This window comes from Osmerus eperlanus, chromosome 6, assembly GCF_963692335.1.
Source record: "Osmerus eperlanus chromosome 6, fOsmEpe2.1, whole genome shotgun sequence".
NCBI lineage: Eukaryota > Metazoa > Chordata > Actinopteri > Osmeriformes > Osmeridae > Osmerus > Osmerus eperlanus.
This window is the reverse complement of record NC_085023.1, coordinates 19,971,695-19,996,999: the sequence shown is the minus strand read 5'-3', so window position 1 is coordinate 19,996,999 and position 25,305 is coordinate 19,971,695. Positions and strand designations below refer to the sequence as shown.

Here is a 25,305-nt window from a genome sequence, read left to right as displayed (position 1 = left end):
ACAGAGAGAGAAAAAAGAGAGCTTTGCCCTATTTTTGAATCATATTTTGGCTGACTCTTTTTTCTCTTAAAATGTATATATTTTCGGATAGATAAAGGTGTTTCTCTGTGCCTTTGCACACAATCCACCACTGCTAACAACATCTGTGTCCTTCCCATCTGGAGTGTGTGTGTGTTTGTGAATCCATAGGTTTGCCTCATATACCTCCAATCTTGTTTTCTAGGTCCATCTGTGTGAGTGTGTGTGTATTAGTTTGCCTTATATCCCCAGCCTTGTTTTCTAGGTCCATCTGTGTGTGTGTGTGTGTCTTGTGTTTCTGCTGATGTGTGTGTGTAGCAGCAGCAGGATATCTAACAAGGACGTATGGCCCCAGAGTGCAGCCCATCTCACCGCCCTGCTGAGTTTAAGATTTCACTCACGTCAGTCTTTTCCTCACAAACTTTCTCTCTGTAACCACCCTCTATCTATCACACACACAAACGCATGCGCCCACGTGCACACACTCACCCAACACACACACAGTCTTTTTTCACATACAGGGCCCATCATTAGTGTGGTGCTGGTTACCAGTATGATGTCTCATGTGGGTAGGGGAAGGGTAGAGGTCAGAAGAAAAAGAATAATCTCTTCCCCCTCTCAATCTCTCTCACTCTTTCTCACTCTTTCTCACTCTTCTCTCTCTCCTCTCTCTCTCTCTCTCTCCTCTCTCTCATCTCTCTCTCGTCTCTTCTCTCTTCTATCTCTCCTCTCTTCTCATCTCAATTCTCTCTCTCTCTCCTCTCTCTCTTCATCTCTCTCTCTCTCACTCACATCTCACTCACTCTCTCTCTCTCTCTCTCTCTCAACACACACACACACACACACACACACACACACACACACACACACACACACACAACACACACAAACACACATCCTGGTTTCTCTCTGTTCACTCTCTATTCTCCCACCTATCATTGTGCAATCGATTTAACAAAATGCAGAGCTGTGGTTCTGTCCTACGGGGACAGTTTATGACAGTATATAAATAGCCAGATTCAGTGTGTGACAGTGTAAACAAGAACACACAGTAGGAAGGGGGAGAAGGTAGATAGTCACTGACAGCAAACAAATACACCTGCAATGTCTTGACAGGATAAGATACCGTGGTCCTACATGCATTAAGCGTCAGATTGGGTACCCAGATACAGCTCTGTGGCCATCAACAGGTGGATGAACACGGTAGATAGGCCAGATATCTTAACAGCTGCCGTGAGAGGCATTACAAAGGACTGGATGTGGGAATGTTCTTTTCCCAAGACTACGACCCTTTTTGTCAAACCATTTGTCACATAAGGGCTGAACCAAAGACCCTGATCTGAGAGGCATTACAAAGGACTGGATGTGGAATGTTCTTTTCCCAAGACTACGACCCTTTTTGTCAAACCATTTGTCACATAAGGCTGAACCAAAGACCCTGATCTGTATCTCCCATAGGCAAGCCCTGGGCGACAGTGGAGAAGTCTGAATCTGTCAGGCAGATGTCACACCACACCAGCCGAAGCTGAGTGACGATAGACAGTCCTGTTCTCCTCGCCCCAAAACTGACAAACAAAATGGCCGGACTGTCAATTTTTCATCCTAACAAGGTTTAATGAAAATGCATCCGTCCCCTACTATATGCAGTGAACTGCCTGTACCTGAATGGAGACTGAGGCTAAACTACACAAAGGCTGCCCTACTTTGAAGCATGTTGCCGTGCGAGAGGAGATGGATCAGAAAGGTGCCGTCTCGTGCCTCGGAATGCTCAACATTCTAGGAGGAATCAGTTGAATGGAATCCTGGATTTGTCAAATCAAAGTCGGCCACCCATCAGAGGGAATTGAGAGATATGCCCATGTGTACGTTCTAGGCAAGGTATCAAACACCTAAATAGTCTCCATAGCATGAAGCCGCTAGTTGAAGATAGATGCTGTGCCTGCCGTTGTTATTAATGGCCTTTTCTTCTCTTAACATTGGCAGTCTCACTACACAGTAACGCCCTACCACCACCAGAAGCCATTAGCTGGAGATCTCTAGCCAAGGAAAAAGTAAGTGCTCGCTATTTCACTCCTGAGAGAGGCTTTTACCTCCTTTATAGGGAGTGTTCCTTTTTTTCTGTCTTCTCTTCTCTTTTTTTTTTTTTTTTCTTCTTCTTTGTAAAGATAAACACCAATGGCCTTTTCCTCAATCTCAGCCAGCTTCTGTCAGGCCCTGATAAGGGCACCGATCCTGTCAATATGGGTAGATAAGCCGTCCGTCTCTGCTTGTTCGTCTGTGGAGTGTTCAGCTAGTGCTACTTACTGCTGAACGTGTCATGTGACATGTCTGCCTGTCACATGTCATGTGACAGGCAGACAGGTGGAGTAGAAACTCGTTCTCCTGCTCTTCATTTTATCGAGTTGAAGTATCCGTTATTGATTGATTAGACAAAAAATGAAAATAGGACTTGAGAAGCAGTCGCCCGTGGAAACATGTGAGATTTCTTACTTCTTTCACGTATCCCACCCAAGTGCTTTTCATTTCCACATTCAGCACATTCGAACCAGCAACTTTCTGATTAATAGCCCGATTCCCTAACCGCTCAGCCATCTGACCCCCCTCGGACGTGACTCTTTTTCGTCTTACGTCCTTCTGAAATAAACATGAACGCTCTCGTTTGTATTCTCGCTGCGTTTTGAACACACAGACCGTTTGGCTGATTCCTGCGGCGTTCGTAAGTGCTACCTGACCCGAGCACACCCTGAGAGGAGCCTCACAATCCCATGTGAGTTCACTGAGGCAGAAGAACCTTTTGTATGTTTGAAAGGAAAGCAAACATAACAAGGAAACACAAGTCCGCTCCACTTTTTCTTCGGTACCCAGAAAGAATGTGAAAACATTCATGGCTTTCTCATTTTTGTCAACCAAAAACAGACTATTCCATTCAAGGTTTGTTGACAGAAATGGTCTTCTGGCTTCAGTATTGGCTGTGAGACAACTGCCAGTGACTCAGCAGTTACCAGGGCGATTAATGCCTGTTAGGTGTGACTTTCTAAAAAACATGTTCACGCGGGCTATCGATCTCAACTCTGCCAATGGAAGTCAAAGTCATTTCAGTATTTTGTTTTTGTGACCAGCATTAACTTTAAATCTGTTTATGGGAAACTTCACTTGAACTTGGGTTTTTATCACGTAAAAACCATTACTGTCTCGTTTTCCTCTTGACACCCAGTAGTGATGGAACAATACAGCACCATGTTCTCTGCTCTCAAGGAGTTAGCATAAACCATTAATCTGGGGTTCCCCCAGGGTAATGTGGTCAATCCAATGCGCTGCAGTCCTTTGCATACTCAAGGACATGTTTTCCCAGACTCTGATTAGCGGTTTATAAAAATGACTGTGTAGTGTTGCCAAGTAGAAGGTGCTCTCAGTCGCTGTCTTGTGCTGCATTAAAATTGGGGTTTAAAGGGAGACAACCAGCCATTTAGCTGACACCTGCTCAGGCTTTAGGATGATTGATTTGGACGGTGTTATTGAAGTGAGATTGGATAGCATTGTCAGAGGATAATTCTAACTCCTGTTCATCCTATCCCTCCTCAGCATCGCGTCTCTTGTCCTTGCTGAAATGAGGAAATGTTTGCAAAAAAAAGCGTGTACTGTACGTGTAGCTCATAGTTCAGCGACACTGAAAAGTTTCCTTCTCACAGCGTGCCCTTAGCTTCTTGTTCAAAGTGTTCAACTCTGCTCCTGCAGAAGCTTTCTCTCTCTCTCTCTCTCTCTCATCTCTCTCTCTCTCTCTCTCTCTCTCTCTCTCTCTCTCTCTCTCTCTCTCTCTCTCTGTCCCTCTGTTTCTCTGTCTCTCTCTGTGTCTTTTTCTCTCTCTCTCTCTCTCTCTCTCTCTCTCTCTCTCTCTCTCTCTCTCTCTCTCTCTCTCTCTCTCTCTCTTCTCTCTCTCTCTCTCTCTCTCTCTCTCTCACACTCTCTCTCTCTCTCTCTCTCTCTCTCTCTGGCGTTAGCATCGTGTTGGCAGCAGTAGATCAGGAAGGCCGTTCTGCAGATAAGCAGGCATGAGTCATGCACTCCGGTGGGATGGGGGTGGGGGTGGGTGGTGGTGGTTTTGTGAGGTCGAACAGTACCCTGCCCAGAGGAGACCCTGCCTGGGGCGATCAGCCGGCTCGGATGGGCTGCATGGTACTGCAGTATTGAGAGCTGTCCTGTAGCTTTGGCTGAGTATCGATGCTAATGTGGATCAGTGCTGACCAGCTCTGTGGTGATAGCCATGTTAGAGACCGGACGCCCATTTTAAGGAGTCTCTGTCGACCTGGTGGTTAGGGAGGCAGGGCCTCGAAGAGTCCCTGACATCGTCGGGTTGACTCGGCGATGTGACTCCCGAGACCAGAATGTTCTGATGAACGAGACTGGGAGTGCAGTTATATTGTCCGAAAACCCTGCTTAATTCTTTCAGTTAGTGACTGATGAATGCCATGTGCGAATACAATTTTTGTCTGCAACTTTGTTCTTTTTTGCTTGGGGTAAGTCTGTGTTCTGTTGATGCTCCAGGGGAGAGACAGAGGTTGGAATCCCTCTCCTGTAACAATACTGAACCTGACAAGCTCTATTTTCTCTAGCACACTGGTCATCAACCCTGGTCCTCAGGGCCCACTGTCCTGCATGTTCTAGATTGTTTCCCTGCTCTTACACACCTGATTCAAATGAGTATGTGTGTGTGTGGAGATATTTGAGAAGAGGACACCTTTACTCTGCCTGACTCCTGAGAGGAGGGCAGAGAAAGACAGTTTCAATCAGGTGTAGGTTGAACCCTGATGGGAATTGACTACATAAATAGAGACCCCAAGGTCTCACATTTCTACCGCAGTGAGCCTGTCTGCATTGGTGACCCGTAGAAGTGCCCGCATCACAGAAATGAAACATGGACCTGGAGAGGGCTGCCAAATGGATCCTGAGATGCGCAGTGCTAAATTTAGCCCCGGCTCTGGCCGACGCTGCGTTTTTAAGGATCGATGGGCCAGGGGAGCCAGGGGGGCGGAGCCAGGCCTGTCAATCACAGGCTAAGTGGAGGGAATCTATCAGGAGCACACAGCTCTGCGTGCGTGTGGGGGTGTGTGTGTGTGTGGGGCTGTGCGTGTTGGGCTGTGTGTGTGTGGGGCTGTGCGTGTGGGGCTGTGTGTGTGTGTGTAGGGCTGTGTGTGTGTGGGGCTGTGCGTGTGGGGCTGTGTGTGTTGTGTGGGGCTGTGCGTGTGGGGCTGTGTGTGTGTGTAGGGCTGTGTGTGTGTGGGGCTGTGCGTGTGGGGGCTGTGTGTGGAGGTACAGGTTGTGTGTGTGTGTGTGTGTGTGAGAGAATGTGTGTGTGGGGGGGCTGTGTGTGTGTGGGGGGGGGTGCGTGTGTGTGGGGGGGGGGTGCGTGTGGCTGTGTGTGTGTGTTTCTGTGAGAAATTGACAGATTTTCGTAAAGCAACAACAAAGGAACTACTGAATTGTGAAAAGCATGACTCCTGACTTGGCTACAAGGGAACTAGCTGTAACTACCCATGAGGTGTCAGCTGTTGACCGACACTCCACAGGGATCTGCAGCTGTTCTTCCCCCTCCACCAAACAGAGAGAAAAACTATCTGTTTATGTTTCGTCTTGGTAGAATGTAAGACATATTTCTGATTTGTGAGAGTCTTGAAATTAGCTTAGAGGTCACATGATTTCTGGAGCTCACTGGGATACCCAACCATGTCATCTGCATAAAACTGCCATTTACGGTTGGACAACAAATGTTGGTGTACTGTAGGTGGGTGGGGGTGGGGGGGTGTGGGTAAAATACTGATCAGGAATACGATCGCAATTAAGAGGGGTAACTCTTAACTGTGAGCCAAGGCAGTTGATTTTAGCGGCCAAAAAACAAACACACACCATATAATGACAATCGCAGTTGTTTTGTTTTAGATTTTTCTGCTAGCTTAAATAATCGTGTGAGTCTACAGGGAGTTAGGAGTGGTTGGACTTTGTTTAGTAATTGTGCATCGACCAGCATATCGATGCAGACTATGTTTGTGTGGTTCCACTTGCTGCGCCTCTCTAAGGGAATGATCATCTGTTTTAAATTCTTACTGTCAGCAGCGTGAGCAGACTATTGAATATGAAATCCTGGTAATCTTGTTTAAAGCAGCTCTCTGGTTTAAACATACATTTGAATGCATCTGGTGTTTGTTTACCGCAATAAAGAACCATTTCCAACGACGAGCGTTGCTGTTTTAAGACCTGATCAGCCAGCCATTAATATCCATCACCCATCTGCTAGGTGAGTGAATACCCAATTAAGAATGTCCAGGTTTAACTTCTTAACAACCTCAAGCTAAGTGCGATTTTCCAGGACGTTAAACTCTCATTTGTTTTTCTCCATAAAAATGAGATCACATGGAGGTATAATGTATAGGGTGGACCCAGTCAAACCACTTGTTTTACCAGTGTATCGAGAAGCATTTCACCTACATAATCAGGCGTTCTTCATGCAAGTTGTCTTTCATCCGTCAAGTTTCAGGACCAAATCCCCTTGGCCGTGCTAGTCTCCATGGTGTGAAATGACGCCCTTCTCACGATCCTTTACCAGCCAGGAGAAAGAATCATGCTGCGGTTGACACAAGATGCACATGCGGTATTCCCTCCTTGATAGGACTCACTGCTCATAAGTGAATGAGCTCATCAGCCTGTCGGGCTGGGCACCTAGGGGCAGTCGAGCGCATCGTGCCAAGGCTGGTGCGAATGTTGCCAGGCTGAGAATGTCAACAACATGCTTCCTTTGAGCTTCCATTAAACACTGACTGTAATTGCCGACGCCAGACGCAGACCTATTATCAAGTCCATTAGGACACCAAAGCTGTCACAAAAACACCCTGTGTGTTCAACCCGTCAGTCGCTGTTTTGATTTGGGGATGGAAGTCCCATCTGAGTGCAGAGTTTCCACCTTGTTGTAAGGAAGCTGCCACTATTAAAACGTCAAGGTGACTCTTTATGGTGTTAACGACCGGCACCCACGATGCTCCTTGTTTCCAGGAAGTCCTTACTGGAGGTGACTAGTATGCAAAGCCCTGTTCTGGCGAGGGTGTGTGGCGTGTGAGAGGAATATTATGGATGTTTGCTGGCACTTGAGCACAGAAACTGCACACTAGTGATTTCTCCCTTATGAATGCTGATGGCTAATTACGAACACAATGCCTTGGTGCTACTGCGTCTCTCTCTCACTCTTTCCTTCTCTCTCCATCTCTCCCACTCCATCTCTCCCTCTCTCCCTCTCCCTCTCTCTCTCTATCTCTCTCCATCTCCCTGTCCCTCTCCCTCTCCCTCTCTCTCTCTCTCTCTCTCTCTCTCTCTCTCTCCCTCTCCCTCTCCCTCTCTCTATCTATCTCTATCTCTATCTCTCTCTCTCTCTCTCTCTCTCTCTCTCTCTCTCTCTCTCTCTCTCTCTCTCTCTCTCTCTCTCTCTCTCTCTCTCTCTCTCTCTCTCTCTCTCTCTCTCTCTCTCTCTCTCTCTCTCTCTCTCTCTCTCTGTGTGTGTCACACCTCTGTCTCTCACTCTGGCTCTAGCTTTGTGTCGTCTACAGTAACTCTGTGCTCTAGTTAAAGTTGTCTGCTCCTTGTGATAGCTGCAGAGTGGCTCACACTGTGTTTGCAACGTGTTGACTTCCTGGTATATCCGGCAGGTCCTTTGAGGAACATAACGTTTTCCACTGAGGCATCGGGAAAGGAACGACCTTCTAAAGGATCCGCTGCGCATGATCACACAGTAAAGCCATGCGGTGGCAGAAGTCTACCAGATTAGACACTATGGGTTTACAGTCAGATATACAGAATAAAACATACGTCTAGTTGTGTGTTCCAAGTGACGTCAGCGGTAGGTTAGGAGACTGCATGGGTGAGGACCCAAGGGAAGTCACATTCTTGCAGACTGTGCTGTCTGACTGGGCTCCTGGGTGGCATGGCGTTTTGAATACGTATTTAACAGTTGTTTGCACAGGCCCCCAGGTCCCCGAACAGACATGTTATGTCTGAAAGAGAACACAGATGGTGTACGCTGTGAACAAAAATGTTTCAAATCAAGAGCGTGAATGCAGGTAATGTTTTTGTGCATTGAGGGTCGGTTGTCATTAGAACAACTTAGCTGTTGACAAGGTGTTTACATTTCACACAAGCCATAAAGAGCAAATTATTTGTGTGTTAAACCATTAATAAATATTCTCATGACTCATTGAGAGAGAGAGAGAGAGAGAGAGAGAGAGAGAGAGAAAGAGAGAAAGAGAGAAAGAGAGAGAGAAACAGAAAGAGAGAGAGAGAAACAGAGAGAGAAACAGAGAGAAACAGAGAGAGAAACAGAGAGAAACAGAGAGAAAGAGAGAGAGAGAGTGGCCCCTCATGCATGAAATGAAAGGAAGCATTCTCTTTCTATAGGAGAGATGACACAGACTCATCTGTAGAGGTTGCAGCTTCTGACACGTCCTGCTGTGGGCTTGAAGCAGGCCTGCCAGAGACTCCACCCTTCCACACCGCAGGGTGCACTCCTCCGACACCACAGACCCTGCACGCCGTCGACCAGCGCGGAAATAACAAGGCCAGCACTGCCTGGTGTGGGCGTTCATGCGGGCCCTCCTCGTCACCACGCAAGACGCCAATCACACGGCGACCTTAAACGACTGATTACATTAGCCTGTGGGACAGGGGGATGCTCTGTGGCGGGCCATGCATGAGCCACGTCATAGACACTGACCTTTGAATCAACACCTCTATATCCAGTTCTGCATGGCAGGTGTGATACTGGCGCTATATGTGCACCGTGCTAAGTGGAAATGTGGGCAGGAAAAGCACATTACAGTCTTCACCATCTGCTCAGATTCTGTGAACTGAGCTAGATACAAACAGACAGAGGACTCAATGGATATATCATTTGGTTTATGCGGTCCCTAAGTAAGTTGTCATTCCCAGTATTGTATGACGGGGCCCTGGTGTCTAGCTTGGCAAACCTTGTGTAATACCGTGTTGATAACATAAATTTAGGGTGTCAGAAGGAGGTGAGCTAATTTCTAGTCTCCTCATCCCTGCTGGCTTCAGGGTTTCTGATTAGATTTAAATCCCCCATCCTGTTGTGGCCCCTGCGTTTCTATTTCTTGACGTTTTTTATTGAATGTGAGGGTTGTTTCTCTCTTTTATTCTCTCGTCTCCCAAGTAACTCTACTTCCCTTGTCTTACTTTCTTTGCCCCACTCGTTCTCTCGTGCTCTCTCTCTCTTTCTCTTGCTCGCTCTGTCACACGTTGTTTCTCAGTAGCGCTCTCTCTCTCTCTCTCTCTCTCTCTCTCTCTTTAGCTCGCTCTCGCTCCCTCATAGTCTCAGTCTGTCTGTCTCTCTCTCTCTCTCTCTCTCTCTCTCTCTCTCTCTCTCTCTCTCTCTCTCTCTCTCTCTCTCTCTCTCTCTCTCTCTCTCTACAGCTCTATCACGCTGTGTTGCTCTTTTGTCACCTCTCCCGCTCATTGCCACTGTCCTTTTATTAACGCTGTTGGCGCAACGCACAAGTTGGAGAATTTCGGTACGAATTCTCCATACTGTTTGAGATGCTACGGGGCAAAACATGTTACTCGCAGGGATATTAAAGTGTGATTACAGCCAGGGGCCGGCCTGTCCCATTTGATGCCCCGGGCAAGGTCCCCCCCCCCCCACCCCCCCCGGGGCACAAACCCCAACACGGACATATGACGTGTCGCGGTTGGCGCCCTCTGCTGGTAGTGCGTTTCAATCTCAAGGATAGCGGGAGGGTTAATTTAGTTTGATGCACTTAGGAATTTGCCGCCCCCTTTCATGCCGCCCCGGCTGCCCGGTTCGCACGTGCCAAAAAACGCTACTGATTGCAGCCATGACGACAGCTGCTGGGAAGTCGGGTCGGATTGGATCAGACGTTCCGAATCGCTGTCGACCCCCGCAGCACCACTCTCTGTGTGAGGGCACAGCGGACTTATGAACTCAGCGCACAGTTAACTAATCTGTGCCATGCCAGAAAAAGACGCTGATTTCATTAGCTAAGGTGTTCTTACAATCTTGAGGATTATGCAGAGCTAGCAAAACCATGGCCTCATTGTATGATTTTGTGAATCCTTTTTTCTCAGGATAACGAATCCAGTATTATAGTTTTTTGTGCATCGCAATGTAGGTCATAAAAATTCTTCATTTAACAGACATACTCCAAATGCTTTATAACAGAGCATAGTTCTGCCTTGGGGTTTACAATACCATAGAGCTAAAGCAGCAGTAATTGTACGTAAGAATTGTGTTGTGTTTGTGGGAGAGTTGCTCAGCTAGCTAGTAAAAGGCTGCATGGTGTTGTGTTGTGGTCAGAATCTGCCTGGACAGCAGTATTGTCCAGTTCTGCATTGCTCAGTGACCCAGTGGACCCGACCTACTGCACCCCTCATAGACACTAGTGACACTAGTGTTCTTTGTTGACACTGTTCTTTGTCTTCCAAACCACAGGAGGGTCTATCTATCCTCAGTTTCCCACCTGCTGTTATCACTGTATCCCCCCTCTCTTCTTCCCTCTCTCTCTCTCTCTCTCTCTCTCTCTCTCTCTCTCTCTCTCTCTCTCTCTCTCTCTCTCTCTCTCTCTCTCTCTCTCTCTCTCTCTCTCTCTCTCTCTCTCTCTCTCTCCTCCCTCCCTCCCTCTCTCTCTCTCTCTCTCTCTCTCTCTCTTCTCTCTCTCTCTCTCTCTGTCCCTCTCTCTCTCTCTCCCTCTCTGTCTCTCTCCCTCTCTCCTAAACCAACAAACTCACCTGCAGGGCATCATGCCTTTATCTTCCTCTGCTTGCATTTGTATAGCCTCTCCCTACCACAGAGTATCAACTAGAAATAAGCTGTCATTAGCTCGGCAAACAGTCCCGTCCTGATGGAACGCGAGCAGCACACCAAGCTGTGTGTTTTCCAGGGAGGCTGATTAAAGTTTTCTGTAGGGATTACCATATAGGGTGAGGCAGGGGGAAACTGAAGGGCATGATATCTGCACTTGAAGCCCACCCGGGGTTTCATTAAAGTATATTCCTACATGATTTCCTGATCTGTGCATAATGTCGTCACAAGAGACTGGCTGATCCCACAGATGTGCGAGAAAGCTGATTAGCAATGCAGATAATCCTGAGAATTACATGACTTTTTCTGCAACATTTTCCTAGCGCTGTCTTTTTTATTTAATTGGGTTTAATTAAAGAAGGTGGCCTTTGTGAATGTCAAAGATATTATAGGTTACCTCTCTCTTTCTCTTCCTCTTCCTCTCTCTCCGTCTCTCTCTCTCTCTCTCTCTCTCTCTCTCTCTCTCTCTCTCTCTCTCTCTCTCTCTCTCTCTCCATCTCTCTCTCTCCCCTCCATGTCTACCCTCCCTCTCTTCCTTTCCTCTCTCTATTCAGCCACGAGGGATATCAATGCTCCAAAGCCTTCATAGCTGTAGTACAGTAGTTGAGTTCGGAGCCTCACTGGATATGGTTATAGAGGAAGAGAACCAGGAGAACTTTGATCTTAGCAAGGTTGTTAGATCCTCGTGGGGTAGAAGTTAGATCTGTGGGCTCGTACTCCTCCTCTTTCAGCAGGAAACACACAGAAGGCATCCGCCGGAAGAGTTTGGTTTGGATAGATTAGAAAAACACGGGATTTATGTATTTGACATATAGACGCTTTGCAGAGAAATAGCATTTGTAACCTTCTCTATAGTAGTCCAGTGCAAGAGTTGAAAGCTCTGGCCACTGTATCAGGTTGTCTGGATTCGTTATTATACCATCCACACAGTTCCGACCACATTGTAAAGTACCACGTAACTGCTCTCTCAAAGATAATTCTTCACACATTTTCTGAATGGGTTGCACACTGGAATCGCATTGAAGATAATCACCATATTATATAGAGGTTTTCAGACCCTCCACTTACACATTCTTACCTCAACAAGAGCGGGAGATGAAGGCCTCACATTACAAAAATAATTCCCCCAGGGTCGTTGAAAGGCCTTGTAGAAGAGATGCCCTCCTCCTCTTCCTCCCACATCTCCTATTAAACTGACACACTCCTAACGTAGTCTTTATGTCGTTCTAGTGTGGCTAATTCGTCCGTCTCATGAGGCGATGCTGGTGTGAGGCAGCTGGAACCAGGGGGGACCAATCAAAAGCTTCTGATCCCAGAGAGCCACTGGGCACTTCACAACCAACAACTTTCATCATTAGTCTTGTACACAGCCTGTTGCTTGAGAAGCCTCCCTTCTTTTGATGCTACGTGGACTATGCCCTCTCTACTTGTAGCGTATACTTATGTCGTTTTAGATGATCATTACTGAACATTTCCATAGACTTTGGGCTCCATTGAATCAATGGATTGGGCTGGAGTGGACTGGCCTTTGGTTATCTGGACTGGGCTGGGCTGGGCTAGGTTTATCTTGACTGGGCTGGGCTAGGTTTATCTTGACTGGGCTGGGCTGCGCTAGGTTTATCTGGACTGGGCTGGGCTGGGCTAGGTTTATCTTGACTGGGCTGGGCTAGGTTTATCTGGACTGGGCTGGGCTAGGTTTATCTTGACTGGGCTGGGCTGGGCTAGGTTTATCTGGACTGGGCTGGGCTGGGCTAGGTTTATCTGGACTGGGCTGGGCTAGGTTTATCTTGACTGGGCTGGGCTAGGTTTATCTTGACTGGGCTGGGCTGGGCTAGGTTTATCTGGACTGGGCTGGGCTAGGTTTATCTTGACTGGGCTGGGCTAGGTTTATCTTGACTGGGCTGGGCTGGGCTAGGTTTATCTGGACTGGGCTGGGCTGGGCTAGGTTTATCTTGACTGGGCTGGGCTGCGCTAGGTTTATCTGGACTGGGCTGGGCTAGGTTTATCTTGACTGGGCTGGGCTGTGTCATGGAGAGGAGAGTCCACCTCACCTGGTGACCGTTTATGACATGGAAGAGCTGAGACAGGCACAGCAGGTCATGGAATGTTCTAGAGGCCGGAGGTGACAGGGGTGACAAGGAGTTTGTTGAAGATTCCTGAAGCATGTTCGCTCCACGTATACAACTTTAAACAACATTTAAATCTCTTAATCTGTCCTTGCTGATCATGCCCTGGCACCAGTACTCCCTAGTTGGTTTCAGGGTCACGGTCAGGAGTAATGTGGGATTAGTAAACAAGAGGAACATGTATCAAATGAATCCCTGTGTTTTGATGCAATTCAGAAGAGGCCGTGAAAAAAGTATCCGATCATGAAAAAGGTGTAACATTTCTATCTTGGTTACATCATTGCCCCACAATGCATAGCGTGGGCAAAACCCAGTGTTTTTTTCCCCTCACAATGGAAGGGAAAAGGCTTCTCTGTAGCAGTAAGGCTCCATGACATCAGAGGCTGTCTCAACAACGCCTTCCCCCTTTGAATCTCTGCCTCAAATGCAGGGACAAGAGCAGTGAAATTAAACCATCTCATTTCCACTGTGAAATTGTTCAGACAGACCAATTTATATCACACTCGCCGCAGCCATGACGATGCTGGGGGAGGGATCGTCTGTGTTGCGTTCGCTCCGCTACAGTGATGGATGTACACCGTGATGCTGTCCGTGTACATAGCACCGGTTTGCTGCTCCGCAAAATGTTCCTCAGCCTGGCAACCAGGGTGACCTGGTGTGTTTGCTGTAATTGGCTGTTTCTCCGTACGAGAAACAGCCACATCTGCCGGAAAACACTCTCATCCAATCACAACGTTTGTGTCGATTGGCCTTAATCCCCGTGGCAGATGCCTTTTTAATGTTTTCAATTACGGGCTTTAAAACAGAAGAGATCTCAGCTTATAAACCCCAGATTTGCTCTCATTTGAATGACAATGCCATGCAAATGCTTGATCTTATTGTGGTGATAATCACGTCAGCTGCTAATGATATGCAAAGTGTTGATTAGGTGGGTTTGAAATTCACCTCCATGAATTCATCATCCGAAGCGAAACACTGCATATTAGATTTTTTACTCCTGTGCCAGAGAACATTCTTTTCATCGCTGTAACCAAGGATACGTGATGCTGCTCTGTCATAGGCCTGAAGCTGACCTGGTGAGTCGCTGGTTGTGCGGCTGAGAGCTACGGGGGTGGAGGGAGAGTAGCTTGTGTGTCAGACAGGCAGGTGGGGCCGATGTGGAGGAGAGAGAGGTTAGCTTGGGTGTCAGACAGACAGCTAGGGTGGAGGTGGAGGAGAAAGAGGTTATCTTTGGTGTCAGACAGACAGCTAGGGTGGAGGTGGAGGAGAGAGAGGTTCGCTTGGGTGTCAGACAGACAGCTGAGGTGGAGGTGGAGGAGAGAGAGGTTCGCTTGGGTGTCAGACAGACAGCTAAGGTGGAGGTGGAGGAGAGAGAGGTTCGCTTGGGTGTCAGACAGACAGCTGAGGTGGAGGTGGAGGAGAGAGAGGTTCGCTTGGGTGTTAGACAGACAGCCACAGATGACTGATGCTCCTTGTCCACTCCAGGGAGAACATTTAGGAGTCATTATTCTGTCATTATCATCCCTGCCAACGGCTGTGGAGCGCTCTGCTCTCTGCCCCACACAAGCCTGTCTGCTGCCTAATGGAGCACCCTGTCTAGAGGAAAACGGACAGTGCCTCTCATCCTCGATGGGCCGGGATGGAAGGAGCAGGGAGGAGGAGAGAGAGGGAGACATGGAGCCATGTCACCAGATGTGTGCTGTAGTTAAGGACACATCGTCTGCATGCGCCATTAAGCCTGGGAGTGCAGGAGAATGGTGTGGAACAGGGAAATGATTTACGACCGTGACACCAGCGTGTGGAGATGTTTTTGCCCTCCCTGTGTTTGTCTGAGCAGAGTGGTGTGTCGTTGGCGCTAAGCAGCCCTTTAGGAATACAGTTGACCTGCGGGGACACCCTCCATCTTCCATCATGTTGGTTAGTTGCCCCAGGCCTTTGCCCCAGGTTGATTCACAGCGTGTTTGTATAGTCCTGTAAGGAAGTCAGAAGATATGTTTCACATTTGTAGCAAATTGTATTCCTCCTTCAACCCTTTTTTGTTGCCTCTATACTTTTTTTCTGCTCCTCCTCTTCCTTCTCTTTCCCTCTCACGTCCTGCACCGCCTTTCATCCATCTTCATTCCACGTCCTTCATCATCTGCCTCCTCTCTTGCCCCACCCCTCCTCACCTGCCCCACCCCACCCCTCCTCACCTGCCCCACCCCACCCCTCCTCACCTGCCCCACCCCTCCTCACCTGTCCCACCCGACCCCTCCTCTCCTGCCCCACCCCACCCCTCCTCACCTGCCCCACCCCACCCCTCCTCACCTGTCCCACCCCACCCCTCCTCTCCTGCCCCACCCCACCCCTCCTCACCTGTCCCACCCGACCCCTCCTCACCTGCCCCACCCCTCCTCACCTGCCCCACCCCTCCTCACCTGCCCCACCCCACCCCTCCTCACCTGCCCCACCCCTCCTCACCTGCCCCACCCGACCCCTCCTCACCTGCCCCACCCCACCCCTCCTCACCTGCCCCACCCCTCCTCACCTGCCCCACCCCTCCTCACCTGCCCCACCCGACCCCTCCTCACCTGCCCCACCCCACCCCTCCTCACCTGCCCCACCCCTCCTCACCTGCCCCACCCCACCCCTCCTTACCTGCCCCACCCCTCCTCAGCTGCCCCACCCCTCCTCACCTGCCCCACCCCTCCTCACCTGTCCCACCCCTCCTCTCCTGCCCCACCCCTCCTCACCTGTCCCACCCCACCCCTCCTCACCTGCCCCACCCCTCCTCACCTGCCCCACCCCTCCTCACCTGTCCCACCCCACCCCTCCTCAGCTGCCCCACCCCTCCTCACCTGCCCCACCCCTCCTCACCTGTCCCACCCCACCCCTCCTCTCCTGCCCCACCCCTCCTCACCTGTCCCACCCCACCCCTCCTCACCTGTCCCACCCCTCCTCACCTGTCCCACCCCTCCTCACCTGCCCCACCCCTCCTCACCTGTCCCACCCCACCCCTCCTCACCTGCCCCACCCCTCCTCTCCTCCGTCTCCGTCCTGTCTCCATTCTGAAGCCCTGCCTATTCATCTTGTTCTTTCTCTTCATCTCTCTTCTTTACTTTCAAAAGTCCGTTAATTCCTCCTCGTTGAATTTGTCAAGGGTTAAGGTCAAGACGAGGTTCTTAAAAGTTCTCAGAAGTGCATTTGCAGCTTTGTGCATCGTCATGAGTGGTATTTCATTACTTTATGCATTGTGGGCCATGAGCATAATTAGGTGATTATTTAAGAACACCATGGGTGACCATTTAAGTACTGTTTCACTCAACTGATTATGCTTAGATAAAAGACTGTAAAAGTGGCCTTTACTGAGAGAACTGTTAACTTGAATTCTAAAATAATCTTTTTGTCCTTGCCTGAAACAGGATTAGATATCTTTCCCCACATTGTATGTGATGGTACTATACAGTACCCAGGTTGTACAGATCATGTCTCTGGTCCAGATTTAGATATACACATAGAGATTGCTGGTATGGATAACTCTCAAGGTCTCGTTGGTCAAGACATCAAAGTGCCCTAAAATTGGACATACTGGTCTCTTGCAGTCATGGATCATTCCTTTGCACACTGGTGATCACAGGCTTTTTTGGTGACAGTCTTTGACTGATGTCTGATAAGTATTTTTTTAATTTTATTTTGATCTCACGATTTCTATCTTAAAGAAACTTGCTGTCAAAATGAAGTTTGAAAACTAACACATGAAAACAAAATGCAAGCAAACACATCAGCTATGAAGTAGAGCAGTCAGTTACTGCCAAACAGCCCCTTCACTCATCAAGAAATAGGGCCTAGTCTCGCATGATGACCAAGTCCCCTTTCCTTGCAAAGAAAACAGATGTTTATGATCAAATACTCTGGAGAATCAATCACCACGGAGCACTCCTAGGCTTGTTTGCATGAATCTATTTTGAACAGCGTGAAAGTGTTTTTCGGCAAGGATTTAGCCTTACTCAAGTCATAAAAACATTCATGTATTCATTCGTTAGTGAAGATCAAAGACCAAAATATCATTTTGAGGATTCACATCTTATTAGAGTCTCTCTCAATGCTCTGAACCAGCATGTTACCTTAAATTATGATATCTTATAGCGTCTCATAATTTTACAATAAGATCTAACTCCAGTAGCTCATAGAGACTTGAACCATTCATAAGATATTTATTAGCACTTATAATGGACAGCTTTTCTAAGTTTTTAAGACTGCATTAATATTTCAGAGTATTTTGGGGGAACTTCTTGCACTTTAAACACTTCTGTTAAGGTCTCCCCTGAATACAAATACACAGCCATGTAAACACACCCAAAAACAGGAAATACATTTACATTTAGTCATTTAGCAGACGCTCTTATCCAGAGCGACTTACAGTAAGTACAGGGACATTCCCCCGAGGCAAGTAGGGTGAAGTGCCTTGCCCAAGGACACAACGTCATTTGGCACAGCCGGGAATCAAACTGGCAACCTTCAGATTACTAGCCCGATTCCCTAACCGCTCCCCGTCGGGATTCAGGTGGATAACATACAGGGTGGATGAACAGACATTTTGTGGATATTCAAATCGGCAAGAAAAAGTGTGTGTTTATGTGTGTGTTTCTGTGCAATTAAAATGACTAATCAAAAGGACAGCATATTTTGATTGACAGTTTTGACAGCCAAAAGGATGGCTAGCCCAAGTTCCCCTGTCCCGCCCCCCACCCAGTGACGGTCTGGTGTGATTGTGTGTATGTGGATTGTGTGTATGTGGACACTCCCTCCTGTTGTTCTCTCCCTGCACCTGACACCAGTTACTAATCAGTGCCCCCGGTATCCATCAGCTCATCAAACACCTACAAAGAACAGCCTGACCTTCCTCTCCCTGCCGGATTGTTAGTTTGCTACCAATGCCAGCCCCAGTCTGCTACAGACACTGAACCTTGCACTCTAACCATTGACCTTCAGTTTTCAATAAAACAGGTTATTCTTGTTCCAGTTTCTGCGCCTGAGTTCTGTTCCCAACCCTGACATCCCCTCCAGGTTGATTTCCCTCCTCCTGATGGTGACTCATCCATTAACAGCAGTTTACTGCTTGTTTCAGTGTTGTCTCAGAACCTCTCTGTGAGGACTGAAAACATTGTGTGAATAACTCTGCCTTTATCTGTTGTTGGGGATAGAAGTATATCTCACCACGTTCTCCCTCTCTTCCCCTTCCTCCCTCTCCTCCCTTCTTCCTCTTCTCCCCTCCCGCTCGACTCCTCCTCCTCCCACTGTCCTTCCTCCACCCTCCCCCCCCCTCCTCCCGCAGCTTGTGAGTTGATGAACCAGGGCATCCTAGCGCTCGTCACCTCGACGGGCTGCGCCGCGGCCAACGCCCTCCAGTCGCTGACAGACGCCATGCACATCCCCCACCTGTTCATCCAGAGGGCGGGCGACGGCACGCCGCGCACCGCCTGCCTGCTCAACCCCAGCCCCGACGGAGAGAGTTACACCCTGGCCGCCCGGCCTCCGGTCCGTCTCAACGACGTCATGCTCACCCTGGTCACCGAGCTGCACTGGCAGAAGTTCATCGTCTTCTACGACAGCGACTACGGTGGGTTTGGAGAGGCGGGGGTTCAAGGCCGCCGTCTTTGTCAGCTGAAACGCGGCGAGTCGATTATCCCTGGAACGGAGGTGTTGAGTGGCGCACGGGACAGAAACCCCCGGCGCTGGCACAGAAAGGTCTCTCACTGTAATCAAATCAATTCCCTTCCTGAAGAGACAGTCCTAATTAGGTACCCTTGAGAGAGTGAGAACAGAGAGAAGGGAGGGAGAGGGGTTGGAGAACAGAGAGAGAAGGAGGGGGAGAGAGACAGAGAAGGAGGGGGAGAGAGACAGAGAAGGAGGGGGAGAGAGACAGAGAAGGAGGGAGAGAGAGGGTGAGAGAGACAGAGAAGGAGGGAGAGAGAGGGGGAGAGAGAGAGGGAGGGAAGGAGGGGGAGAGAGACAGAGAAGGAGGGGGAGAGAGACAGAGAAGGAGGGGGAGGGAGGGTGAGAGAGACAGAGAAGGAGGGAGAGAGAGGGTGAGAGAGACAGAGAAGGAGGGAGAGAGAGGGGGAGAGAGAGAGGGAGGGAAGGAAGGAGGGGGAGAGAATGTGTGAAAGAAAGTGACACTGGGTGTTGGGGGGGCGGCAGGGGGGTTGTATGATCTCAGTTTTTATTTCACCCATGACAACCAGAACCCCCTGTGGACTGGACCTTTACCAATCCACACAGCATGAGGCGTGAGCCTGCCTGTTAGAACAGTACAGCCTAGAGTCGAAAACAACTCTTTATGTGCAACGAATGCTGTTAAGTGAGCATTACAGAAGTCTTCTCGTGGACGCTGTGTTGGTGTAAACGTCCTGACCGACGGTACAACCATAAAACAAGTTCCCAAAGAGGTGAGATTCCTGAATAAACATCCTCAAGCCTGCGGCAGACAGATCAAGCGTCCGCAGATCCCCCCCCCCCCCCCAGGCTCACGTCAGGAGCAGCTTCCTCTGCAGAACACAGGGGGGGGGGGACAGGCCCTCAGCCTTCCCTCATTTCAAACCCTGAGAAGTGAGGGAAGAAGTTTTAGTTTAAGAAGTCAACACTAGAGCACTCGTGCGGCCGGGTGCCGTTGCCATGGGTTGGGGGTCATTAGGCCTGACACGCTGCAGTGCCACAGTCAAATACAATGAAACCCTTTCTCTGCAGGACACAAGCCATTGCTTGTGTCCTGCAGTTCATTGTATTTGACTCTAGTTAGAGGAGAGAAAGAGAGAAATCGACCGGTAAACTTGTCTTTTTGATTGACTTATCTAGTTACCATGGCTTTAGTGGTGGCGACCATAATGCAATTTTTATCATCTGTGACGATGCAGCTGGCGTGAAAAACGTCTAAAATTTTGCATGGCTCTCAGACAAGGTTCTTTGGATAAAAGGCAACGATATCAGGATAAAATGAATCGTGATACTGGAGAGGGGGCATCTAAATGATCTTTAGTAACACGGCACTATTAGTGTGAAATAATAATGAACAGGATATCCAGTCCTGCAGAGGCAAGCTATTTCATGCCTGCTAAATGAGGCTCTATGAAGAAAGCGACGTTGACATTTGCACTGCTGTTAACAGTGTTTAACTCACTACTACTTTAATTAAATGAACGTAGAAGCTAATTAGGCTCCTCGTCACAGAAACAGGAGCCCGGTTCCTTAAATCCCTCCCTGGCTGTATGCCTCCGCGGTAGGCTAGCTAGCTCCCTGGTTCACACGCGCGGACAGGAGCGGCTAGCTGTTTAGCGGATAGCATCTGAACAGCACCAGGGAGTTACCTAGACTTGAACTCTGACTCCTGGTTTGCGAATGTGAGCATGCTCCGTTGAATGGTGTAAATAACAGAACCTGTTTTAGTAAGACTGACTGCAGACAGTTCTGTAGATAGTGTTGTGTGGTACTGTATGCAATGTCCTGACAACATTTGGAGGGAGCGTGTCTATGTTCCCATGGTCATTCTCCGTTTACAACATCTAATTATTTAATGTGGGTGAAAATCAAAACATACAGCTCTGGGAAAAAATTGAGAGACCACTTTACCTTTTTCTTTCATAAAAAAAAAAGTTTAGTTGAGAAGGACAATTTTGAGGGAGGGACAAAACGGTCAAATTTAAGGTTCCTCAAAATTGCTCAAAATTTTCCTTATGAACGTAAAAAAACTAAATGAAAGAAAGGGTGGTCTCTCAATTTTTTCCAGGGTTGTACAAGTGGGACCGTAGAGGTTTACAGTGGCGTCTGTATTAGTGTGGAATATGTTTTCTTGGAAAAATCACATCGAAGCTCAAGTTTTTACAGTCAGAAAAGGATAGCAGTAGTAGTGTTCTCTGTGTCATTTCTCCCACAGCATCGATTTGATACCCGCTTCCAGACTGAACTATGTCTTCCCCTGTACAGATGGGATGAGTTGGAACGTGTCATGGAAAGATTAGCTATAGCCGTTTGTTCACAATGTGTGCTTCATGTTTTGGCTACTCGCGATGTTTTGTGGCTATCTTGTTGTTATGATCAGTGACCTATGCACTTTGTAAAGCTCTCTCTTGGAAGTCGCTTTGGATAAAAGCGTCTGCTAAATGAATAAATGTAAATGTAAATGTAGCCTTACGGATTAATTTAACACAGGGATTAGTTATTAAAGTAGTACAATAAAGTAGGACTATAGGCCTACTACAATCCCAAATGTGGAATACAAAACACAAAAAAACTTTAAACTGTAGGCTATGTCTTGAACAATATGGATTACACTTCTTTGTGAAAGTCGGTAAAAGAAAAGAAAAATAGAAAAATCCTGCTTTTGTATGTGAGATATTACATATATAGCATTCTAATTGTATGCATCCATCATGTTACATTCACATTTTAATGGTCTCTTGTCATGTTGTCAAATAGAACAAAATTGAACATGCTATATCTGCTACATATTATATACAAATGTAAGTTGTAACTCGCTTAGTAGTTTTGACGTACAGTTCTCTTCAGACATACGTAGCAAAATAGCACACAGAACTAATGAGTGACCACAGAGATGTTGGGCTCTTAGAGCAGTGCCAGGCAAGCCTTGTAGAAACAGATACAAAAGGACAGAACCATGTTTCGAATGTAGAAACTACTGATCCCATTAGGAATGGCAGAGGGTGGATTTGTCTGGTGTGAGTGGAGGCAACCATGGAGACAGCAAGGCCTTTGTGACTCCACTGATTGCCACGTCCTCACAGTCTACTGCTTTACCACCTTCACATGGTATCACAGAACACTGGGGACACATTCTGCTTATTGTAGATTAGAGGTTTTACAAATTTCCTGTTGACGTTTTTTCCCAATTTGTAAATGTAATTTCTGTAGTTTTCTTTTAAATGTACTGTTACCGAGAGAGTATACAGGAAGTACAAGAACAACGGCGCAGCAGTAAACAAACAGTGATCTGTTTAGAGACATCAGTGAGTTTAGGTTGAGTTAGCAGTAAGTGTGTCTGTTTTGTGTGCTGTATTACACAATCTGCTTTGTCCACAACTCGACTCATAGTTTCTGCTCTCGTGCAGACAGATGTTAGCCAACATGCTGTTTTTCATCCCATGCTCCAGGCATCTGTCAACACACAAACACTGCATGCCTAACGGTATTAACTAATTACCCATCCAAATCATGCAACTATTACATTTACATTTCGTCATTTAGCAGACGCTCTTATCCAGAGCGACTTACAGTAAGTACAGGGACATTCCCCCGAGGACACAACGTCAGTTGGCATGACCGGGAATCGAACAGGCAACCTTCGGATTACTAGCCCGATTCCCTCACCGCTCAGCCACCTGACTCCCTCTAACTATTACAAATGTAGACTTATCATCTGGAGTGTTGCTGTGTTATTGCCAGTAATGACTGTGCGATGGTGCGCTTTGTCTGTAGAAGTCCTACACACATGTAAAACACACACACTACTTTTGGCTGGACTTGGACGTGGCAGTTTGTTGAAAGCTGTCGTTTCCAGGATTGCAGGATCAGGCTGCATCCTGGGTTGGGTCTGCTGTGAAAGTGTGGTTTGTCACGGCTAATGTTGTGATGTAGAAAGTTCCTTCGCTTTTGCTGTTATCAAAGCTTAAGCAGCTGGTTGTTTGCCCTCTGGGTCACTGCCAGACAGGGTTTAATGAAGTGTGCCAGGAATTCCCATTTACTCGCATCACAACAAATGTATCACTGGTCGTCAACCATCTCCCTCTGCTTATCTACTTCAATTTGTCATTTGACGGTTTCAAGTCATTATTTGAATTTACGCCTCGCGCATTCTGAACTTCTTTGTTGTACCACACACTTTGTCTGCCAAGAGCTTAAGGGAAGCTGCTGAATTATCATTTGAACATATTAAAATTGAAAATATAACTTTCGATGCCTGTGGGTGTGAAGAAGGTAATGAAATGCTAATCCTATTTTACACTTTAAGGCAGCACATAATAATTACCAACTGACCGCAGTTGGTTCAGCGTGTTCTGGAGAATATTTGTGCATCCTCCTCACATGGAACCACAAGGACACTTTCTTCATTACCAATTCAAGGACAAAATTACAGTTCTCACCTACGTTCTTAGTTGAAGTCGGTGAGCTCAGGCTCCTCATGTATTTGTACAGCTGAAAACTGAAGGACGGAGAAGGAATGTGGTTAGTCTTGTGAACTGCAAACAAACTTCCCTTTACTGACCCCCCTGAAGATGCTCCAGAGAGGACGAGACGATCTTTTGAAAACAAACTGAATCCTTAAACGTTAAACCCTCTCCCCTGACATCCCTCGGTCTGAAACTGCTGTAAGATGACATTGACAAGCAGAAAGTCAAGGGCTGACTTCACGTGGAGAATTGAATAACGTGTTTACATTTTCCATTTGACCGTGACCTGGCCCGGTGAGATCCCAGCATCTGTCTCACAAGGCTGTCCAGCGTATCGACAGGACGAGTGCACAAGAATAACACAGAATCAAATGAAGACAATCAAGGCCGTGTTTATCTTACGCAGCGGACGCAGCGTCTCTAAACCATTTAGCTGTGCTCCCAAAACCTGTCCGATAACTGGCTGTAAGGATTTAGCCTATGGTGCGTTTGCACATTGTTGTGGTTTCGATTCCAGCTTCAGCCTAACACCTTCGAGATGTCCAACCCGGTTGAGGTGCGGAAACGTCCCACCCCTCATGGGGTTCTGGTGAGCTTACCTGGGCTTAGGAAGGAGAGTGGAGGTGGTACATCCGTCTCTGACCTGCTCGCAGCCGGCTCCCTCCAGGAGGGGGGGGGGGGGGGGGGGAGGAATTAGACTGGTATTAGGAGAGAGATTGATTTAGCTGCCTCAGAAAACGAGGGGTGGTTTCTAACACAGTCCTTTAGAAAACGAGGAGCTGAACACATGCAAACAGAAGAATATGCCAGAGACCTGTATAATGACAAACGTAGGAATACAAAGGCAGAGAGATGAGGGTAAGAGAGAGATAGTGTTCTTTCCTCTCATATGAAAGGTCTCAGCTGCGTTTGCTGTTTGTAAGGAAATAAGCCTTTGGGGCTTACTTTCATCAAGTGCAAGAAATAACCTGCAATGTGGAAATATTATTGGAGCAAGGCGTCAGCTGTGTAATTCCAGTCCATTAAAGTGACTCACCTCCTAGCTACTGCAACTCTCTCTTCACCTCCACATGTTTCAGGGTTCCACAGTAAATCTATCTCATTTACTGCTACGGATGAGAAGCCTTTGTTCTCGTACAAAACAATGCCGTCGTCATCAATACCTTTGATTAAGCTCAAACCGGAGTCAGGTGGCTGAGCGGTTAGGGAATCGGGCTAGTAATCAGAAGGTAATCAGAACCAGTTCGATTCCCGGCCGTGCAAAATGAGGTTGTGTCCTTGGGCAAGGCACTTCACCCTACTTGCCTCGGGGGGAATGTCCCTGTACTTACTGTAAGTCGCTCTGGATAAGAGCGTCTGCTAAATGACTAAATGTAAATGTAAATGTAATACTGTGATACCATGAAATTAGCTCTCATTTTTGTCCTAATATAGCAGAACCATTTCTTAAAAAATAATACAACACATCACAGACACACATCACTTACACATATCACATTCACATCACACACACACACAAAGCACCGATTGCCAAAGCAGCTGATATGAAAAAGAGAAGCTAGTTAAAGACTAAGAGTAATTTACATTGAATGCATTAACCCAGGGAAAGGTCGATATCGAGATGGACAGCAGTGACTGAAAGGAATAGTCGGATTGGAGACTTAGAGTAGAGCAGTTCTTTGTCAATGTCTCTTTCATCATTATGCTACTGTCTGACAGGTGTGGAGTTAGTTTTCGCTTATGATTAAACGTTTCATTGTAATCATATTTTAATGCTTAAAATAGCGTGACAATTACCATGACCTCCCCTGTAGCTGCACTCTCTTTGAATTGAGATGCTGAACTTAACCTTCTTTTTTGTCTTTTCTTATTATTCCTTTTTTCATCCTCCCCTCTTTTCAGCTGCAGTCATTGTGAAAGGATGTCTTTGGTTCAGCACATTAACGCTGTCTGAGGCATCATATTAGTCAAGATCATCACCATGAAATTCTGCAGTTAATCCCATAAACATAGTGGTGTGTTGGTACAGTAGCACATTTGGCACCAGAAAAACAGTTTTGGGGGTAAATACAATTAGCAGCTTTTTCTTAAATGTTTGCTCTGAAATGAACCAAGAAAATCAATCGATTTA

At 47.4% G+C, this 25,305-nt stretch overlaps 1 protein-coding gene across 2 annotated transcripts in view; it reads left to right on the top strand.

Moving 5' to 3' along the window:
• Nucleotides 1-25,305, top strand: part of grid1a (glutamate receptor, ionotropic, delta 1a) — a 152,440-nt gene that overhangs the window by 79,753 nt on the left and 47,382 nt on the right. For both annotated transcript variants that reach the window (XM_062464323.1, XM_062464322.1), the window contains exon 3: nt 18,329-18,613. In XM_062464323.1, the coding sequence (XP_062320307.1) occupies nt 18,329-18,613 (285 nt within the window). The remainder of the gene's footprint in view (nt 1-18,328; nt 18,614-25,305) is intronic.